Source organism: Geotrypetes seraphini, chromosome 15 (genome assembly GCF_902459505.1).
Source record: "Geotrypetes seraphini chromosome 15, aGeoSer1.1, whole genome shotgun sequence".
Classification (NCBI taxonomy): Eukaryota; Metazoa; Chordata; class Amphibia; order Gymnophiona; family Dermophiidae; genus Geotrypetes; species Geotrypetes seraphini.
In genome coordinates, this window is record NC_047098.1 from 22010621 (window position 1) to 22027776 (window position 17156).

The 17156-nt window shown below is 41.8% G+C and overlaps 1 protein-coding gene across 2 annotated transcripts in view; it reads left to right on the plus strand.

Moving 5' to 3' along the window:
* Positions 1-17156, plus strand: part of C1QTNF12 (C1q and TNF related 12) — a 98857-nt gene that overhangs the window by 52909 nt on the left and 28792 nt on the right. For both annotated transcript variants that reach the window (XM_033922972.1, XM_033922973.1), the window contains 3 exons: positions 81-200; positions 8938-9049; positions 15536-15705. In XM_033922972.1, coding sequence (XP_033778863.1) covers positions 81-200; positions 8938-9049; positions 15536-15705 — 402 coding nt within the window. The remainder of the gene's footprint in view (positions 1-80; positions 201-8937; positions 9050-15535; positions 15706-17156) is intronic.

Sequence of the window (17156 nt, forward strand, 5' to 3'; positions counted from 1 at the left end):
CGTTCTCTGATTTCAGCCGTGTGCTATTTCATTTCTGGAATAGTTAGATCCGTTTAATGTTACCACATTTCTGTTCACAGCTTTCAGAAGACCCAGATCCAGAAATAACCGACCCTCGGAAAACATGGATTAGTTTTGTCCATCGACCTGATGATGGCAACAATTCCAAAAAGAAATGCAAAGGAAAAGACAAGAAATTAGTAAGTTTGTTTAGGCAATGTCAGCAAACAAACAGGATTGAGACATGTGTACCATTTGGATTTTTTCACTAGAGTTAAACGTGTAAGTGTCCACACATGTAAGGTGGGCATGATTTCTGCAACTTACCCTTGTATTTTATAATATAGGGGCTCATTTTATCTGCCATCATGTTTCTATGTTTCCATTAGAGAGAGGAAGAGATAATGGTTACTGCGGGTGGGCAGACTGGATGGGCCATTTGGCCTTTATCTGCCATCATATTTCTATGTTTCTATTTTGAAATAAGAAAATATCCAAAACAATACTTTGTTAATGGCTCCCAAATATCTTGAAATTTCCTGAAACAACCCTGTTGTATTGCAATAAGTCTCTCCATTTTATAAATATGACATAAGGAGTTCCACCAAAAATTATAATTTAATCTATTCCAATTTTTCCAATTATATGTAATTTGTTGAATGGCAACCCCAGTCATTATAAGTAATAATTTGTTATTATTTGTAGATATCTGACTTTTTCTCTCATTGCCATACCAAACAGCACAGTATCATATGATAATGCCACAGGGTTATCTAATAAACAATTAATTTGGTCCCAAATTGATTTCCAAAAATTCATAATGAATGGACAATAGAATAATAAATGATCTAAAGTCCCTGCTTCGAGATGTATTGTAATGATTAGAAAAATCTTGTTTCCCTTAAATTTACAAGTTCAATTATGGGGTGGGAGGGAGGGAATTTTTATTGTTACATGTTGTATAAGTATTGATTATATGATAGATAAGGGTGGGGAGGGGGGAGATAAGAGAATATTATATGTATCATTGTTGATTATTAAGTGATATATTTATGGTTATTTGTATGGATATGTTATCACACTTATTATAAGTTTAAAAATGAATAAAGATTTTAAAAAAAGAAAAGAAAATATCCACAACGTGGCACAACAGGGCAGATGGACGTTTTTCTTGCCAAACACTTCCAAGTTGCTATTTTTCAAAACCTATTTTTTTGATGGATTTCAATGGTGTTCATCAGTAGTTTGTCTAAATCTCAAAGGGGTGTGTGTTAGAGGTGTGGTAAGGGCAGGCTTATGACTTGAATGCTTTTCTGCCATAATCAAACATTTAAGGATATGTCTGGGGCACAATTTGGATGTTTGGGGACAGACTTGTTCTAACAATGAATAAGTGCCAAAAAGGTGCCCAAACTGAGCAGATGACTACTGGAAGGATATAAGAATGATCCCCCCCCCCCCCCAAAGATGTGAATGAAACAGTACATACCTGCCTGTATGACAGCTTCAAATGTTATCACCAGTCGTATTAGAGCAGCAAGCAGGTCTCTGGAGTAGCCTGGCGGTCAGTGCAATGGACGACAGAGAAGGGGACCCAGGCCTATGTCCCACTCTAATTACTACACTTGTGGTGGAAAGCGTGAGCCCATCAAAACTCACCTAGAGCGTACATCATATAGGTGACATCTGTAGGCATAAGAGCTATTGTTGTGGTGTACAGTTGGGTACAGTGGATTATGGGTGGGTTTAGGAGAGTTCAATATACAATATAAGGGGGTTATGGTAGGGTGTGATCCTGGGACCTAGGGTTACCAGACATCCTGATTTCCCCGGTCAAGTCCTCCTTTTGAGATCCGGGGGTCCAGATGGCTTTTCAAAACCTAGTACTTTGTCCAGGTTTTGAAAAGAAATCACATCAGGAGAGGGCCACCCTACCAGGTTATACGGCAGGCCCAACGGAGGCTTACAAGTCTGGGAGGGGGGTGGGTGGGTGGACGCTGACCCAAATATAAGCCGAGACCCCCATTTTTGAGCCATTTTTTTGGCTCGGCTTATATTTGAGTATATACGGTATATGAGCCCCCTTACACAGAAACACCTACTGTACCTGAATTTATAAGACACCTGAAAGTGTGATTGCTCTTGTACTGGTGTACTTTTAGGTACAAGTAGGTTTTTATCTGTTCTTGGAGAGCTAACAATAACATATAAAGGAATTAAGGTGGGATTAGTACTTGGGTCCCAATGTTTAAAGTCCATTGCACTGACCACTAGGTTGCCCATCTGCTCTGCAGGGACATCTGTGTGGACACTTTTGTATAAATGATGCCAGATGAATGTTTTTGGGCCTGCTTTTTCTGGCATTCATATTTTGGATATTTCATTTTGGAAAATGACTGTTTATTTTGGATGTTTTCAGTGCAAGAACGTCTTTCTCATGTATTTTCGAACAGGAAATCCTGACCTTTTTTCCTGTTCAAAACTGGCTGTGAGATGGATATGTAGAGAATGACACGGGGACAAATTTTTCCCCCATCCCCGCGGGAACTCATTTTCCCGTCCCGTCCCCACGAGTTCTTTTCCTGTCCCTAACCCCATTTTTACAACTCTGTCCTCATCTGCACAAGCCTCAGACACTTTAAAATCATAAGCATTTGAGGCTTGTGCGGTTAAGGCAGAGCTTACAGGAACGGGGCAGGGGCCGGGACAAAACTCACAGGGCCGGGCCGGTGAAATTGAGTTCCTTTGGGGACGGGGACAAGTTTGTCCCCGTGTAATTATGTAATGGATAGCTTCTTTTAGACTTTATGAGCAAGATGTCCCAATTCTGACTTGCTTCTTTTAAACCCGAATGGTGCTCAGAATCCACGGGATGGATAGGAAAAAGCTTAACGTGGGGAACAAACCCCTAAAGCATTTTTCACGGAATCTATCATTGCACCATTGATTTTGGTAGAAAGGTGATTAAAAGTGTTTCTTAAAAACCGGTGTAATATTATTATATGTCCATAAAGTGAATAAATATCCAATGCATAAAAGCTTCAAAAATGGTGAACTTAATCAGACTTAACTTAAATAGAACCCTGCCGGACCATCGCTGTATGGACATTTAAGTTAAGTCTGATTAAGTTCACCATTTTTGAAGCTTTTATGCAATGGATATTTATTCACTTTATGGACATATAATAATATTACACCGGTTTTTTAGAAACACTTTTAATCACCTTTCTACCAAAATCGGTGGTGCAATGATAGATTCCGTGAAAAATGCTTTAGGGGTTTGTTCCCCACGTTAAGCTTTTTCCTATCCATCCGTGGATTCTGAGCACCATTCGGGTTTAAAAGGTGTTAAAAATTTCTGTGCATTGTTCCCTTTTTGTTTTTTGTGATTATCAAACTTTGGAACAATACTTTGTTTATTCTACACCCAGTTGTTGTGCTTTATTTATTTGTTTATTTGACTTGGACATTCTTTTGAAAATGCCCCTCATATGTCTTTAGCAAATAACACCTACTTAACCTTTTTAAACTAGGCATCCCCTTATAAAGTTACCCTTCACGTGTCTATTGATTGTGAATATTATTGTTGGCAGGATGTTCTTGTTCACGAGTAGTACAAACCCTGATACCTGACTTAGTAAGCATGGTCTTATTTTCCAGATGTAATAATTATTTGGTTAGGCTGAAAAAAGAATAGTGGTTCTGCCAGTCCAATTTTCTAATTAAACATCAGTGAAATCCATAAAACTCCCGCCTGCTTGCCACAGGGGATATAATTATGTAGTTTAATTGAATCTAATTTAATATAGCAGTTTATACGTTGCCAAATCAGGCCCAAAAGTCCTTCCTAGCAGTTTTTAAGCGTATGCACTGGACAATTTTTCATATTGTTTAGTTTTTCGCTCCAAGAAGTATTTCATTTTTGGCATTCTCTTTGTTATTAGGGGTTGCCATTCTTAAATACTGCACATTGTGTAAGAATGCATGTTATTAATGACACAAGGAAAAAAAAACCAAAATATCTAGGGTTTTTTTCTTTCTTTCTATTGTTCTATTTTGAAAAAGACAAGAAGCAACACATCTCTAGTGGTTTGCAATTTACACAATGTAGAGACAAAAGAGGAAAAAAAAACAAACCAGCCGACAAGCCTTACTTCCACCCTTCTAATATGACTGCAGATCAAATATGCCGCCAGGATTAAGCACAGGGAAATAGGTTTTCATTTTCTTTTGAAATCATAAGTAATTCAGCTATGACTGAACATCTACAGATAGATGGTTCCATACTAAAGGTTCCACATCAGAAAGGCCCTGATTCTATAAAGTCTGCCTAAATTTAGGCACTGATATTGGTGCGTAACTTACCCCTCCTCCCCTTTTTACAAAGCCACGTTAGGCTTTTTTTTATCACCGGCTGCAGCGGTATTACTTCCGACGCTCATAGGCATTCTATGAGCGTCGGAGCCAATAACTAGGGTTAGAGAATGACACGGTGACAAAATTCATCACCGTTCCCGTCCCCGTGGATAACCGCATTACTCTGATACCTCCGTTGAAACCTGTCCGCCTTGGGAGGCCCTGCTGGTAGTGAAACTACCAAGGACATAACGTTCAGCTTCTCAGATGCACGGAAGCCCCAGTGGCACAACAAGCCCATGTACCATGATTGGGGTTTCTTCGGTTTATATTCAGGGCAGTTTATGTTCAAGAATATACTGTACAGTAGGCAATGTTAAGTGTGATTCTATAATGGCCGTATACATGTTATAGAATTGCTGCCTATATCAGCACTTAGTTTTAGCTGGACTTTACAGAATCAGGGCCAAAAAGCCCTTGCCTATGTCCTGGTCATCTTCTAGAGCAGTGATTCCCAACCCTGTCCTGGAGGAACACCAGGCCAATCGGGTTTTCAGGCTAGCCCTAATGAATATGCATGAGAGAGATTTGCATATGATGGAAGTGATAGGCATGCAAATTTGCTTCATGCATATTCATTAGGGCTAGCCTGAAAACCCAATTGGCCTGGTGTTCCTCCAGGACAGGGTTGGGAACCACTACTCTAGAGAGTAGACTTCAAATTCCTTAAAGGGATATTCCATTCCATTCAATTTGACCCTTTTAATGATGTAATATCAAGGTTATCAACATGAATTGTGCATGGAGTTTCACAGGCAGCCAGTGTAAATGCTTGAGCAAGGGCATTACTGTATCTCATCTATTTTTCTCATGAACCATCTAGCTTTTAAGTTCAGCTGCAATCTTTTTGTCAGCCTGTCTGGTAACCTGAGAAAATATTTCAGTAATCCAGTATCGGTGAAGAAATTGCTGCCTTTAGGGTCTTCAGTTAAGGCAGTTAACTCTTTAATGGGCATAGGTCCTGGTGAAAACTGAGTTCTTTGCATTTTGTGATATTTTACATTTGGCCAACTATATGAGCTTTTGCGACCTCCTAAGTCCCTTTTTGTCAGATGCTAAGAGTTTCTGGAGCTCATGCTGCAATGCTATGAATCTGGAAAAGACTGATTCGTTTCTTAAGATGTTTTCTTCATTCATGGGTTTTGCGTTGCGAGTCTGATCTGGAGAAGTCAGGGACTAGTTCCAGGTCCTCCCCTGAAGTGGAGAATAATGATGCTAGAAAGTCTTAGCTACATTTAGTAGACGAAGAACAGAGGGAAAAAGTGACTTTCTTAGAATATCTATTACGTTACAGAGATTTGGAATTATAGGGGCTGCATGGTCCGGATGAGTTATAATAGGTAGGTTCCACCCCAAGGGGCCTTACAGCTAAGTCAGTACTTGGGGTAATGTGAATTGTCCAAAGTCATAAGCAGTGGCATATCTAGCATATGTGACACCCGGGGCCCATCATTTTTTGACACCCCCATCTATATCAAAAATATGATTTTTAGTAACAATCCACATATTGCACAAGAGTGTACCTAGGAAAAGGCAGCATCTTAAACACTGCAGTGAGCACTAGAACACCAATACATACATTGTAAAACTAAACAAACCAGATCCTGCACAGTCAATTGATCCTGTACAGTCGATGCTATCAGAAAGCCATGTCCCTTTCATACACACAGACAGATACACCCTTGCCCAATATGGAATAATCACAAACTAAAAATAAAAATATGTAGACAAAAGTTAAACTGAACTGCCTAGAAACCAGACTCTGCATACAATGCAACACCACAAAAACAGTAATACATGTCCTCTAATACTGTGCAAAATATAAAGACAGTAGATGTAAATTTGAAAAAACTGATACATAACAATCACCACTTTACAAATTAACAAATAAAAATAAAACAAATAATGAGAAATAAGAAAATACCATTTTATTGGACTAATCCATTTTTCAGTTAGCTTTCAGAGGCCAAATCTTTCTTCAGAACAGTACAGTATACTGCTGTTATGGTATCCTGTCCTGAGGAAAGGGGTTTAGTCCAAAAAATTGCCTTATTTCCATTTCCTATTTATAAACTTTTATCAATACAGTTACAATACTACTTGATCCTAAGTAAAGCAACAAAAAAAATCTTTCTACCTTTTGTCGTTTCTGCTTTAATCATCTTCTCTTTGCTCTCTTCTTTCTATACAGCGTTTGTTTTCTATCCCTTCCATGCAACATCTGCCCTCTCTTTACCCTTTCCACCCAGCTTCTGCCCTCTCTCTCTACCCCTTCCATCTACTGCCCACCCTCTCTCTCTTCCATATGGCATCTTCCCTCTTTCTATTTCCCTTCAATAAACTGTATATCTGGGGTCCCTTCTCTCCTTTGCACATGATTCATTTCAGCTTTATCCCCTCTCCATTTTTCTGTCTCCACCCCCTCCCCTATGCTTTGGCATCTCTCTCTTTCTCTTCTCCTTTCCTTCCTTTCTTCCCACTCCACACCATGGTGTGGTATCTCTATCTCCTTCCCTTCCCTCATGCTATGGCATCTCTTCCTTCCCCTCCATGGTCTGGTATCTCCTTTCCTTTTTTCCTTTCCCTCCCTCCCATGGTCTTGGCATCTCTTGTTCCTCTCCCTTGTCTTCCTTTTCCCTCCTTCCCTCTCGCTCCCCAATTGGGTGCTGCTGCAGCATTTCTATCCCCCTTCCCTGTGCAGCAGCAGCATTTCTTCCCCCCTTGCCTTTCCAGCATTTCTACCCTCCCCCTTCCCTGTGCAGTATTTCTACCCTCCCCCTTCCCTGTGCAGCAGCATGTCTCTCCCCTTGCCTTTGCAGCATTTTCCCCCCCCCCTTGCCTGTGCAGTATTTCTACCCTCCCCCCTTCCCTGTGCAGCATTTCTACCCTTCCCCCTTCCCTGTGCAGTATTTCTACCCTCTCTCTCTTCCCCGCCCAGCATTTCTACCCTCCCCCCTTCCCTGTCCAGCATGTCTGGCCGGTTCCCCTGCTGAAAGCCACGGGCATCTACACCTCACCAATCCGCGGCTGCATTGGAAGCCTTCTCTCTGACATTGTGACATCAGAGAGAACACTTCCGATGCAGCCGCTGATCGCGTGAGGATTGGACGACTGCGGCTTTCAGCAGGGAAGCCAGCCAGAAGCTGAGCAACGTCGGTGAGCACCCGCGGACACCCCTGTTTACTGCCGCTGCTGCTGGTTAAGGAAAGGCAGCAGCAGCAGAATAGGGAGAGTGGCCAGCTGTGCACTCCCTTGGGGCGTGCACCCGGGGCGGACCGCTCCCCTCCCCTCGCCCATCCTTGGTACGCCACTGGTCATAAGGAGTATCAGTGAGTGAAATGAGATTTAGACAACTGTTTCCTGGCTCTCAGCCTCCTGCTCTGACCTCTAGGCCATTCCTCGCTAATTTTCAATGTTGAGATCTTCATCTAGGACAGTGGGTCTGAACCCAGTCCTTGGGACATACCTAGCTATTCTGGTTTTCAGATATCCACAATGAGTAGATAGATTTGCGCATGCTGCCTCCATTATATGCAGATCTAGGTCATAGATATTTATTGTGAATATCATGAAAACCTAGTAAGATGAGTTGAGAACCACTGGTTCAGTAGGGTTGGTATGTTCTGTGCTTCTTGTACTTGCATACTGCTGTCCTTACACCTTTAGTGTCACTGGTGACCTTCAAAAGGCTACAAGCCAACCTAGTATGGAATCTAAGGCCCTGATTCCATAAAGTCTGCCTAAAGTTAGGCACCAATATCAACACCAATTCTGTAAAACATAGGTGCCCATTATAGAATCACGCTCAGCGTAGGCGGTGCTCAGCATCCTAACATGTAGGCATCTTCAATTTATGCCAGTGTTTTCTATGGCTAAAGTTAGGTGCCAATATCAGAGCCTAACGGCACCTGATTCACAAAGAGACGCCTAACTTAAAAACACACCCATGATCTGCCCTTAACTTGGCCCACTTTTATTAATAATAATAATAATCATAATAATAATAACTTTATTTTTCTATACTGCCATAATCAGATGACTTCTAGGCGGTTCACATCGAAAGAAGGCTGGACATTCAGCAAATTACAAATGCATGAGAGGAATGTTACAGAAGAAAAGGGTTGTAGGGGAGGGAATGTAAGAGGGATTGAAAGGGGGAGGGAATTGCCTGAAGATTGCTTCGGGTTTGTAGGGGGAAAAAGCATATTGTAGGCACTTTGGCTAGGCGCCTACTTTTTATAGAATCACGTGTTTTTGAGTTAGGTGCCTTTCAATTAAGTCCAATTAAGGCTGATTGTGAGGTGTTGAGTGTCGATATCAGCACCAATTAAGCCCATCACTCAATTAAAGCAGGCATTGATATCAACGCCTAAATGTAGACAGACTTTATAGAATCAGGACCTAAATGTCTAACTATTGAAATAAATGATATATCAATGGAATGAGGGATCAGAGGTTATAATGTAATGTAGACTGCTGACTGGATTTGACTCTTATGGTTTCTTTTGGCTGCTTTCTAAGCGTGGCCTTACAGGACCACCAGGGCCCCCAGGTCCCCAGGGACCTCCAGGACCAGCTGGAGCTGAAGTCACTCATGACGTCTTACTGCAGGAGTTCAAAGAGATGTTAAAAGGTGAAGTATGAACCATTAAAGTTTTTCTTTGCCTTTAAAAAAAAGATTATTGAAGGTCCTACATTTAACCCACTGTGGTCAGCGATCTTTAAGGCACTGATCCTGTGGGCAGAATTTGATTTGGATATTCTATTCTATTCTTTCATCTTCTATACTACAAAATTCCCTATAACAAGACAGGATCAACGAGGTTTACAGAAAAGCATATAAAAGGATAATACAGTAGCTCTCCTTTAAGATTGAGCTTATGAGGTTTGAAATAACAACCCCCCTCCGTTTTATGAAGCCGTGTCAGGTTTTTGTATCACCTGCTGTGACGGTAAAAACTCTGAACCCCATAGAATTCCTATGAGCATTGGAGCTAATACCGCCACGGCCGTCAATAAAAAAAGCCTAACGCAATTTCATAAGGGGGGAGAATTAAAAATTTTTTTTAAAAAAAAACAAAATAGGAATTACAGCCTCTTAGACAAGGAGGAAGATTTTTCCAGTGAAATATAAAATATAAAAATATTCAGTGGTGGGCCTAATCTGGATACTGGCACTGAATATCTGAGACATGCCTGGCAGCTGGAAATGCCAGTCAATATTCAGCACTGATATTCGGATAGCTACCTGGAAAAAGTTAGGACAACCTTTTGCTGTCCTAACTTCAGCGGACTGAAAAACTGGGTAGATCTTGGCTCTGCTCCCTAACCTCTCTGGCACTAACTGGATAGTGAAATCCAGGGAGCACCCAGTCATTGAGAGATAATCAGCTAACAGTCTCTCCTACCTGAATATCAGCACCAGACTGTTTAAAACGAGGTAGGGAGAACGAGAGGGCACTCTCTAAAGTTGAAAGGGGATAGATTCCGTACAAGCGTAAGGAAGTTCTTCACCCAGAGAGTGGTAGAAAGCTGGAACGCCCTTCCAGAGGCTGTTATAGGGGAAAACACCCTCCAGGGATTCAAGACAAAGTTAGACAAATTCCTGCTGAATAAGAATGGGCGCTGATAGGGCTAGTCTCAATTAGGGTGCTGGTCTTAGACCAGAGGGCCGCCGCGTGAGCGGACTGCTGGGCATGATGGACCACTGGTCTGACTCAGCAGTGTCAATTCTTATGTTCTTATTCAAAGAAGATAGAGCCATTTTTGGTAGAGCTAACGCATATTTTCCAGCTCAAGGTAGAATCACTCACAGTCTTTAGGAACCAATTAAAAACATATTTGTTCAGGAAAGCCATGGTATGATACGAGGGGGTGCTGAAAAGTTCACAGCACAACCAATCAACTTCCTAAATTCTGAGCGTTACGGTGCCACCGTAGCTGAAAAGAGCGTTATCTTATTTCGGGAAGTGCCAATTTGCAGAAACGAAATTCTCCGTTTTGACATTGTTTGAGATCATTGATTGAACCCTATCCACGTCATTCTCTTCTTGGTTGGGCTGAGAACTTTTCAGCACCCCCTCGTATGTAATAAAAGCCAAGTATAGGACAATCAAGCCATTGTGACATCACGGATGAGGTTGGCTGTTATTGGTGGAATGAGTCATTGTGACATCACAATCTCAGCTCTGGTTACTAGAGGCTGAAACTCTTCACACTATGAGGCGGGTGCTGAAAAGGTCTCAGCCCAACCAACCAACTTCCTAAATTCTGAGCGTTATTGTGTTTCGTTAAGGGCCAATTTGCAGAAACAAAATTCTATATTTTGACATTGTTTCAGATCATTCATTGAACCGTATCCACATCATTTTCCTCTCGGTTAGGCTGAGAACTTTCCAGTACCTCCTCGTACACTTTGTATCAGATGTGTTCTGATATTTTGATGATGGAATTGGATGTTGTTAGTCATGTTTGTTTATTTTTCTTATGCCTATCGAATAATGTATAAAATATGTTTGCTCACTTTCAAATCTATAATTTTCAAAACCCCAGCATTTATTTATAAAGTTTTAATTCCCTATAATACTTCTAGAATATTACGGTCAACAGAACAACATCTATTGGTTGTTCCTTCATTAAAAGTTATTAGTACACGATGTCATTCTATTTTTTCAGTTACGGCTCCCCTAGCTTGGAATGCCCTGCCAATTTATCTAAGAGAAGAACGAATTCTTGACAAATTTAAGAGCAAACTTAAGGGCTTCCTTTTTAAAGACGCTTCTAGTGATTAGCTGAATTCTTTTCATTTTTAATATTTTATATTAAATTTCTTCCCCTTTTCCCAATGTTATTTTACCTTAATTGTTTCTTTTATATTGAATTGTATTTCTTCCTTCAACTTTCCCTTTATTTGATCATGTATGTTAAACAGTCTTGTTAGTTATGTTTAGTCAAGTTATTTTATGTTATGTATTTTTATGATATTTTAATATGTTTATTATTAATTTTGTTAGTTATGTATGTTTCCCCAAATTTGTAATTTTTAGCTGTACATCGCTTAGAATCTGGAAAAGGCGATTAATCAAATCATATAATAAGCTTGGAAACTTGGATAGTTGGAATCCAACTAGAACTGTGAGATTGCGCAGAATAGAATTAAAAAAAAAAAAAAAAATCAATAAAAATCAGCTGAACTCTGGCTCAGAAAATGCGACGACCTCATGAATGATATTATGCATTATGGGAAATACAATGAAATCTCATATGTATTAGCTTGATTGACCTGTATAGGGATCAGAGATAACAATACTGTAGTTAAGTCCAGCACCTTTACTCTGAAAATTCCTGTGAGGGGTTATGAAGTATACTGTATGTTGGCAAAGATTAAAGTTACAGTCACACAGCACAGTCTCAGTGATAAGAAATATGGTCAGTTGATGGCAATATCATTAGACAAGACAAAGCGATCGAGTCATCCCTTTGAGCAAAATATGACGATCCCTGCATTTTTTTAAAAAAAGTGTATGAACTGGTTAACCCTTTCAGGACCAAGGGACCTATTTGTCCCATAACTTTAAAATCCTATAAATTTTGATTGGGATAGTCTACAGTTCTAAATTTGATATGTACGGATTCCATATGATACTGCCTTTATGTAAACAAACTGGTTCCGACATTCATTCATTAGCGTCGTTGCCAGATTGACGAGAAGATTCACTTGCCACACTGTCCATAAGCCAGAAGTGTGATTTTTTTTTTAAATAAAAATAATGATATTTCACAAAAAAAATCAATTTTTTGGCATCTGCAAGCCTTTTTACCATAAAAATGTCGTCAAAACCACAAAAATTGGCCTACGATCCTTATGGTCCTGAAAGGGTTAAGCAGCGTTAGTTAGTATCACTATTCAAATGACCGTTTGGGAATTTATGTAAGATTTTTTTTTTCATGAAAATGAAAGCCTTTACTTCTTGCAATCGGCGGAAGAGTTGGTCATGATTCTGCGTGATCCAAGGAGAACATCTTTCCTCCTTCCTCCTTTCTGATTAGTTTCCATATGGACAGAATTGCATCTGTTAAATTTCATCGCTTATGCCATGTCATCTTGTTGTAATTCAGGCAAGAAAGACAGTGAAGGCACCTTTGGGTGCTCAGTTTCTTTATTACCGTATATCTATTTTGGATTCAACACATATGTATTTCGTCCCTATGGCCTGCTTCAGGAGTCTGAATGATATTTTTGTGAAAGAAATTGAAAAGTGTCAACTGCTTATTGCCTTTCATCAATGTCCTTAATATTGAAATACTAAATGTAATGTAATTTATTTCTTATATACCGCTAAACTCCGTTAGGATTCTAAGCGGTTTACAGAAAAATAGACAATAGGGTGCATTAAAATTATAAGTAAAATAGGTACTTAGAAATTCCCTTACTGTCCCGAAGGCTCACAATTTAACTAAAGTACCTGGAAAAATGACAATTAGTAGAGTAATGAAGAAATAAAATAGAGAATAGATGAGAAAAATAAGAAAATAAACATTCTAATAAGACTACATTGATCTAAAGGACTTTGAAAGGTTGAAAAAAGAGGGGAGATAAGAATAGATGCAGAGGGAGAACCGTTGAAGCAATAGAATTCTGGGGAAATTTAAATGAAATTTGAATGATAAAATAAAACAAAATAAGTGGTAAAACAATAAGTGAGATTAAAAAATATATCATAAACTAAAAGGAATTGAAAATAAAATCAAAACAGTCAAAACTGAAGTCCAGCTTGAACGGGCCCCCGAGCCAACCGTTGGTCCGATGGCCGGACTGCAGCCCTCCTCCGTCGGCTCTACCCTGCTGGAATGGGGGAGGAGCGAAGACAGTGTCGGGTGCCCCGCTGGAACGGACCCCCAAGCCGACCGTTTCTAAAGAGAAAAAGAGTGTATGCTCTTGCAAACCAAATTTGTCTGCTGCTGAACACTCCAAAATGGCGGGCCTTCTACTTCCTGGTGCATTCTGGGATGCACCAGGGAGAGGCCTAAGGCTCTGATTGGCTCAGATGCCTAAGGTTCCTCCCATAAGAGGGGCCTTAGGCACCTGGGCCAACCGGAGTCTTAGGCCTAAGTAGGAGTGGCCTAAGTCTCCGGTTGGCACAGACTCCTATGGGAGAATCCTTACGCATCTGAGTCAATCAGAGCCTTAGTTCCCTCCCTGGTGCATCCCAGAATGCACCAGGAAGGGGAAGGCCCGCCATTTTGGAAAGATGAGCGTATTTGGTGGAGGGTGTGAGCATTCCTCCTGCTGTACATTCAACTGAAAGGTATGGGTGGGCTTGGGGGTAGAGTTAGGGGTGCAGGGCCTGAGCCTTGGGGGGTGTCAGGGGGGATTCAGGTTTAGGGGGTTTGAGTTCAGGGGGAAGTGTGGCAGCAGGAGGGAGTTAGTATCCCTCCTGCCCAGCTTGCCTCAGAGGGTTCCGGGGTAGGAGGGAGTGGGCATCACTCCTGCCAGCTTATTTCATGGGTGGGGTATTCAGGGGTTTCAGCAGGAGGGAGTGGGCATCACTCCTGCCAGCTTATTTCATGGGTGGGGTATTCAGGGGTTTCAGCAGGAGGGAGTGGGCATCCCTCCTGCGGGCTGACTTCGTGGTGGTGGTGGTGGTGGTGGGGGGTTATCCTGCCACAGTTACTCAGCTGATCGTGTCAGGGAGATTTCCTTGTTGCGATCAGTTCAGTAACCACGTCTGTTTGAAATGTAGGCCTACATTTCAGACATCTGTTGCGGCTCTGGGGAGACACCTAGGGCTGCCCAAGGCATCTCCCTAGACCCGCGAAAATGCCTACAGTGTAGGCCATCTGCCTACCGCTACCTACAATCAGGATGTCTGTTTATAGAATCAGCCCTTTGCTGTTTAACAATGTGAAAAAATGCAACTAAAAACTTTGTTTCCTTTCAACACGGAAATGAAACAAGAAACTCTCAAGAATTCGGTTTTATTTTTCCTTTCCTTTTTTTTTTTTCTTTTGGTCAACATGAAATAAGCCCCAGACATTTAGAACTGAAACCCCCCTCCTGGACCGTCTCCTATCCCCACCCCATTGGACCCCATCTGTGGAGTTTCTGTAGTCATAATAGGGCAGAAGTGACTGGAATCCTGCTTTGCCAGTTCCCATTTTCAAAGTAACTCTGGTTAAGAACATAAGAATAGCCTTACTGGGTCAGACCAATGGTCCATCAAGCCCAGTAGCCCGTTCTCACGGTGGCCAATACAGGTCACTAGTACCTGGCCAAAACCCTAAAGAATGGCGCCATTATACGAGCATTTCTGTAAGATGATATGGGCCATGTGAACCTTTTGAGATTTAGCTCCGTTGTTGCAAGTACGTATGTGTGGTCTGATTCTCTGAAGAAGATACTGCGAAACGGGCTTGTCCGAATTAGAATGAGTTTCTAGAACAAGTTGCCTGATACCACTAAGATAAGTGGATTTTTACATTTTGATATTATTTATACATTAAAAGTGTAATTTTGCACAGCATGATATTTGCACATTAATTGGGGGTGATGGAGGAAGGCCGGTGATTGAAACTGTTGTCCGTATTGGCTGAACAGCCATTGGGCTGGTATGTGAAAACGGACATATGGTCTGAGGCCTTTCTTCTTTGCCACCGACGATCTAACCTTTAAGGAAATATGCCAGATAATTGATGTATTTATTCAGTCTTACATTTGAAGAATATTTTTGTTTTGATTTTTGTAACTGTTGTTGGTTGTGAATTTTTGAATTTTGTTTTTGGGCATACGCTAATGCTGCCATTGGCACATGGGCATTATTAAAAATTGGCATATGAGCCCTTACCAACACCTATTTTGTAGGCAGTAAGGCCCCACGTTCTAATCCCGCACTAGTCAGCTAGCACAAAGCAATGTAGCTATGCTGATTAGGGCAGAAACACCCACTCTCTGACCCAGGCCTGCCCCCTCTGCACAAAAGTAAAATTTAATTTTTCATATGTCGTTTGTGTAAACTCAGTGTACGCAGAATGCCTTGCATAGAGTATCCTTGTACTTGCCCTGTCTAGATAAGGTAAAGGGAACTGATAGATGATTTTTTTTGTGTGTGTGTGTGTTCAGAAGCCACAGAGCGACGTTCAGCCGAGCACCCCAGTGAGCTCCCTCCGCTGCTACTGTCCTTGGAAGATATTGCGCCATACAGACCCGTGCAGGAGGCCTTCCACTGCAAGCTGAAGGGGCAGGTCAATGTGGACAAGAAGACTTTGGTAGAGCTCCACAACTTCCAGACGGTGAGAGAGCAGAGGGCAGGGGAAAACAGGGGTGAGCAGCCTATACCCAGAGGGCATTTTCTCACTAGGAGCCAAAGTCAGGAGCACAGGGATCTGAAAGGATATCTCAGATGACTCCAAAGTGGAATCATAGAAAAGTATTCTGCTCCTGCACTCCTGATGTGATGGCGCTACTAAGTAGCAGATGTAAAGCAAACCGGATAAAATATTTCTTCACACAGTGTGTAATTAAACTCTGGAATTCGTTGCTGGAGAATGTGGTGAAATCAGTTAGCTTAGCGGGGTTTAAAAAAAGGTTTGGATAATTTCCTAAAAGAGAAGTTCATAGGCCATTATTGAGATGGCCCGGGGAAATCCACTGCTTATTCCTAGGATAAGCAGCATAAAAGCTGTTTTACTACTTGGGATCTAGCTAGGTACTTGGGACCTGGGTTGGCCACTGTTAGAAACAGGATACTGGGCTTAATGGACCTTTGGTCTGTCCCAGTATGGCAAGTCTTATGTTCTTATGAAAGTCTCTTGAATGGTGGCGGTTTAAATTTTCTCCTGTTCTCCTTACGGGCAATAAGTTGTGACCATGTCAGCTTGAATGTGGCAGGGGGTTAAAACCGGTGTGAGACTGGAGGAGCACTCACTGTGATTCTCCCTCCTACCTGCTTCTACCATTCCACCCTCTCCCATTGTTTCTTGTCGTTGCAGAAGCCACAGGAGACATGAAGAGGCAAGCTCCTTTTATCGGAGATAATTTACTGCTGCCTTCAGTGTTCTTCTTCAATCAGTGGTTTTGGAATTAAGTTGCATCTTTTCTTAATTTTAATTACTTTAATTGAGAAAAGAATTTCAGGAACTTCCCTGCATACTTAATTATATTTTTGGAGCGGTGTTTTTACATTGGAATTGGAAAAGGTTCGTTTTAACCAGGGTTTAATTTGTAGTTAAGAAGGAAGTGGAACTGTGGGGTGGGGGAAGGGGGGGACTGGAGCAGGGTCAGATCACGCACACACATGCACGCACACACACACTCTCTCTCTTTCTTCTCTGTATCCCTCATGGAGCACTAGTGGGAGAAGGATGGCTGGAGACAGCGGTGAAGTAAGGGTAGGCGGCGCCTGGGGCGGTGATGCCCCCGCGCCCTCCTCTCCGAGCCCCATCGCTCCTCCTGGCCCCCCACTCTACACTCGTGCTCTCCCTTACCTCTAAATCTCCAGCATGCTCCTCGCACCAGCTTTGGATTTCCCTTTGATGTCACTTCCTGGCCCCTTGACCCAGAAGTGATTCAGAGGGGAACCAAGCTGGTGTGAGCAATAGGCTGGAGAAGTTGCTCGTGCTGGCGAAGATCTAGAGAGGTAGGGGGGAGTGGAGAGGGGGGAGGGATGGCACCCCTGCCCCTCCCCCCTTACTATGCCACTGGCTGGGAATTGATTACTAGTGGAGCAAGAGATGACGGATCA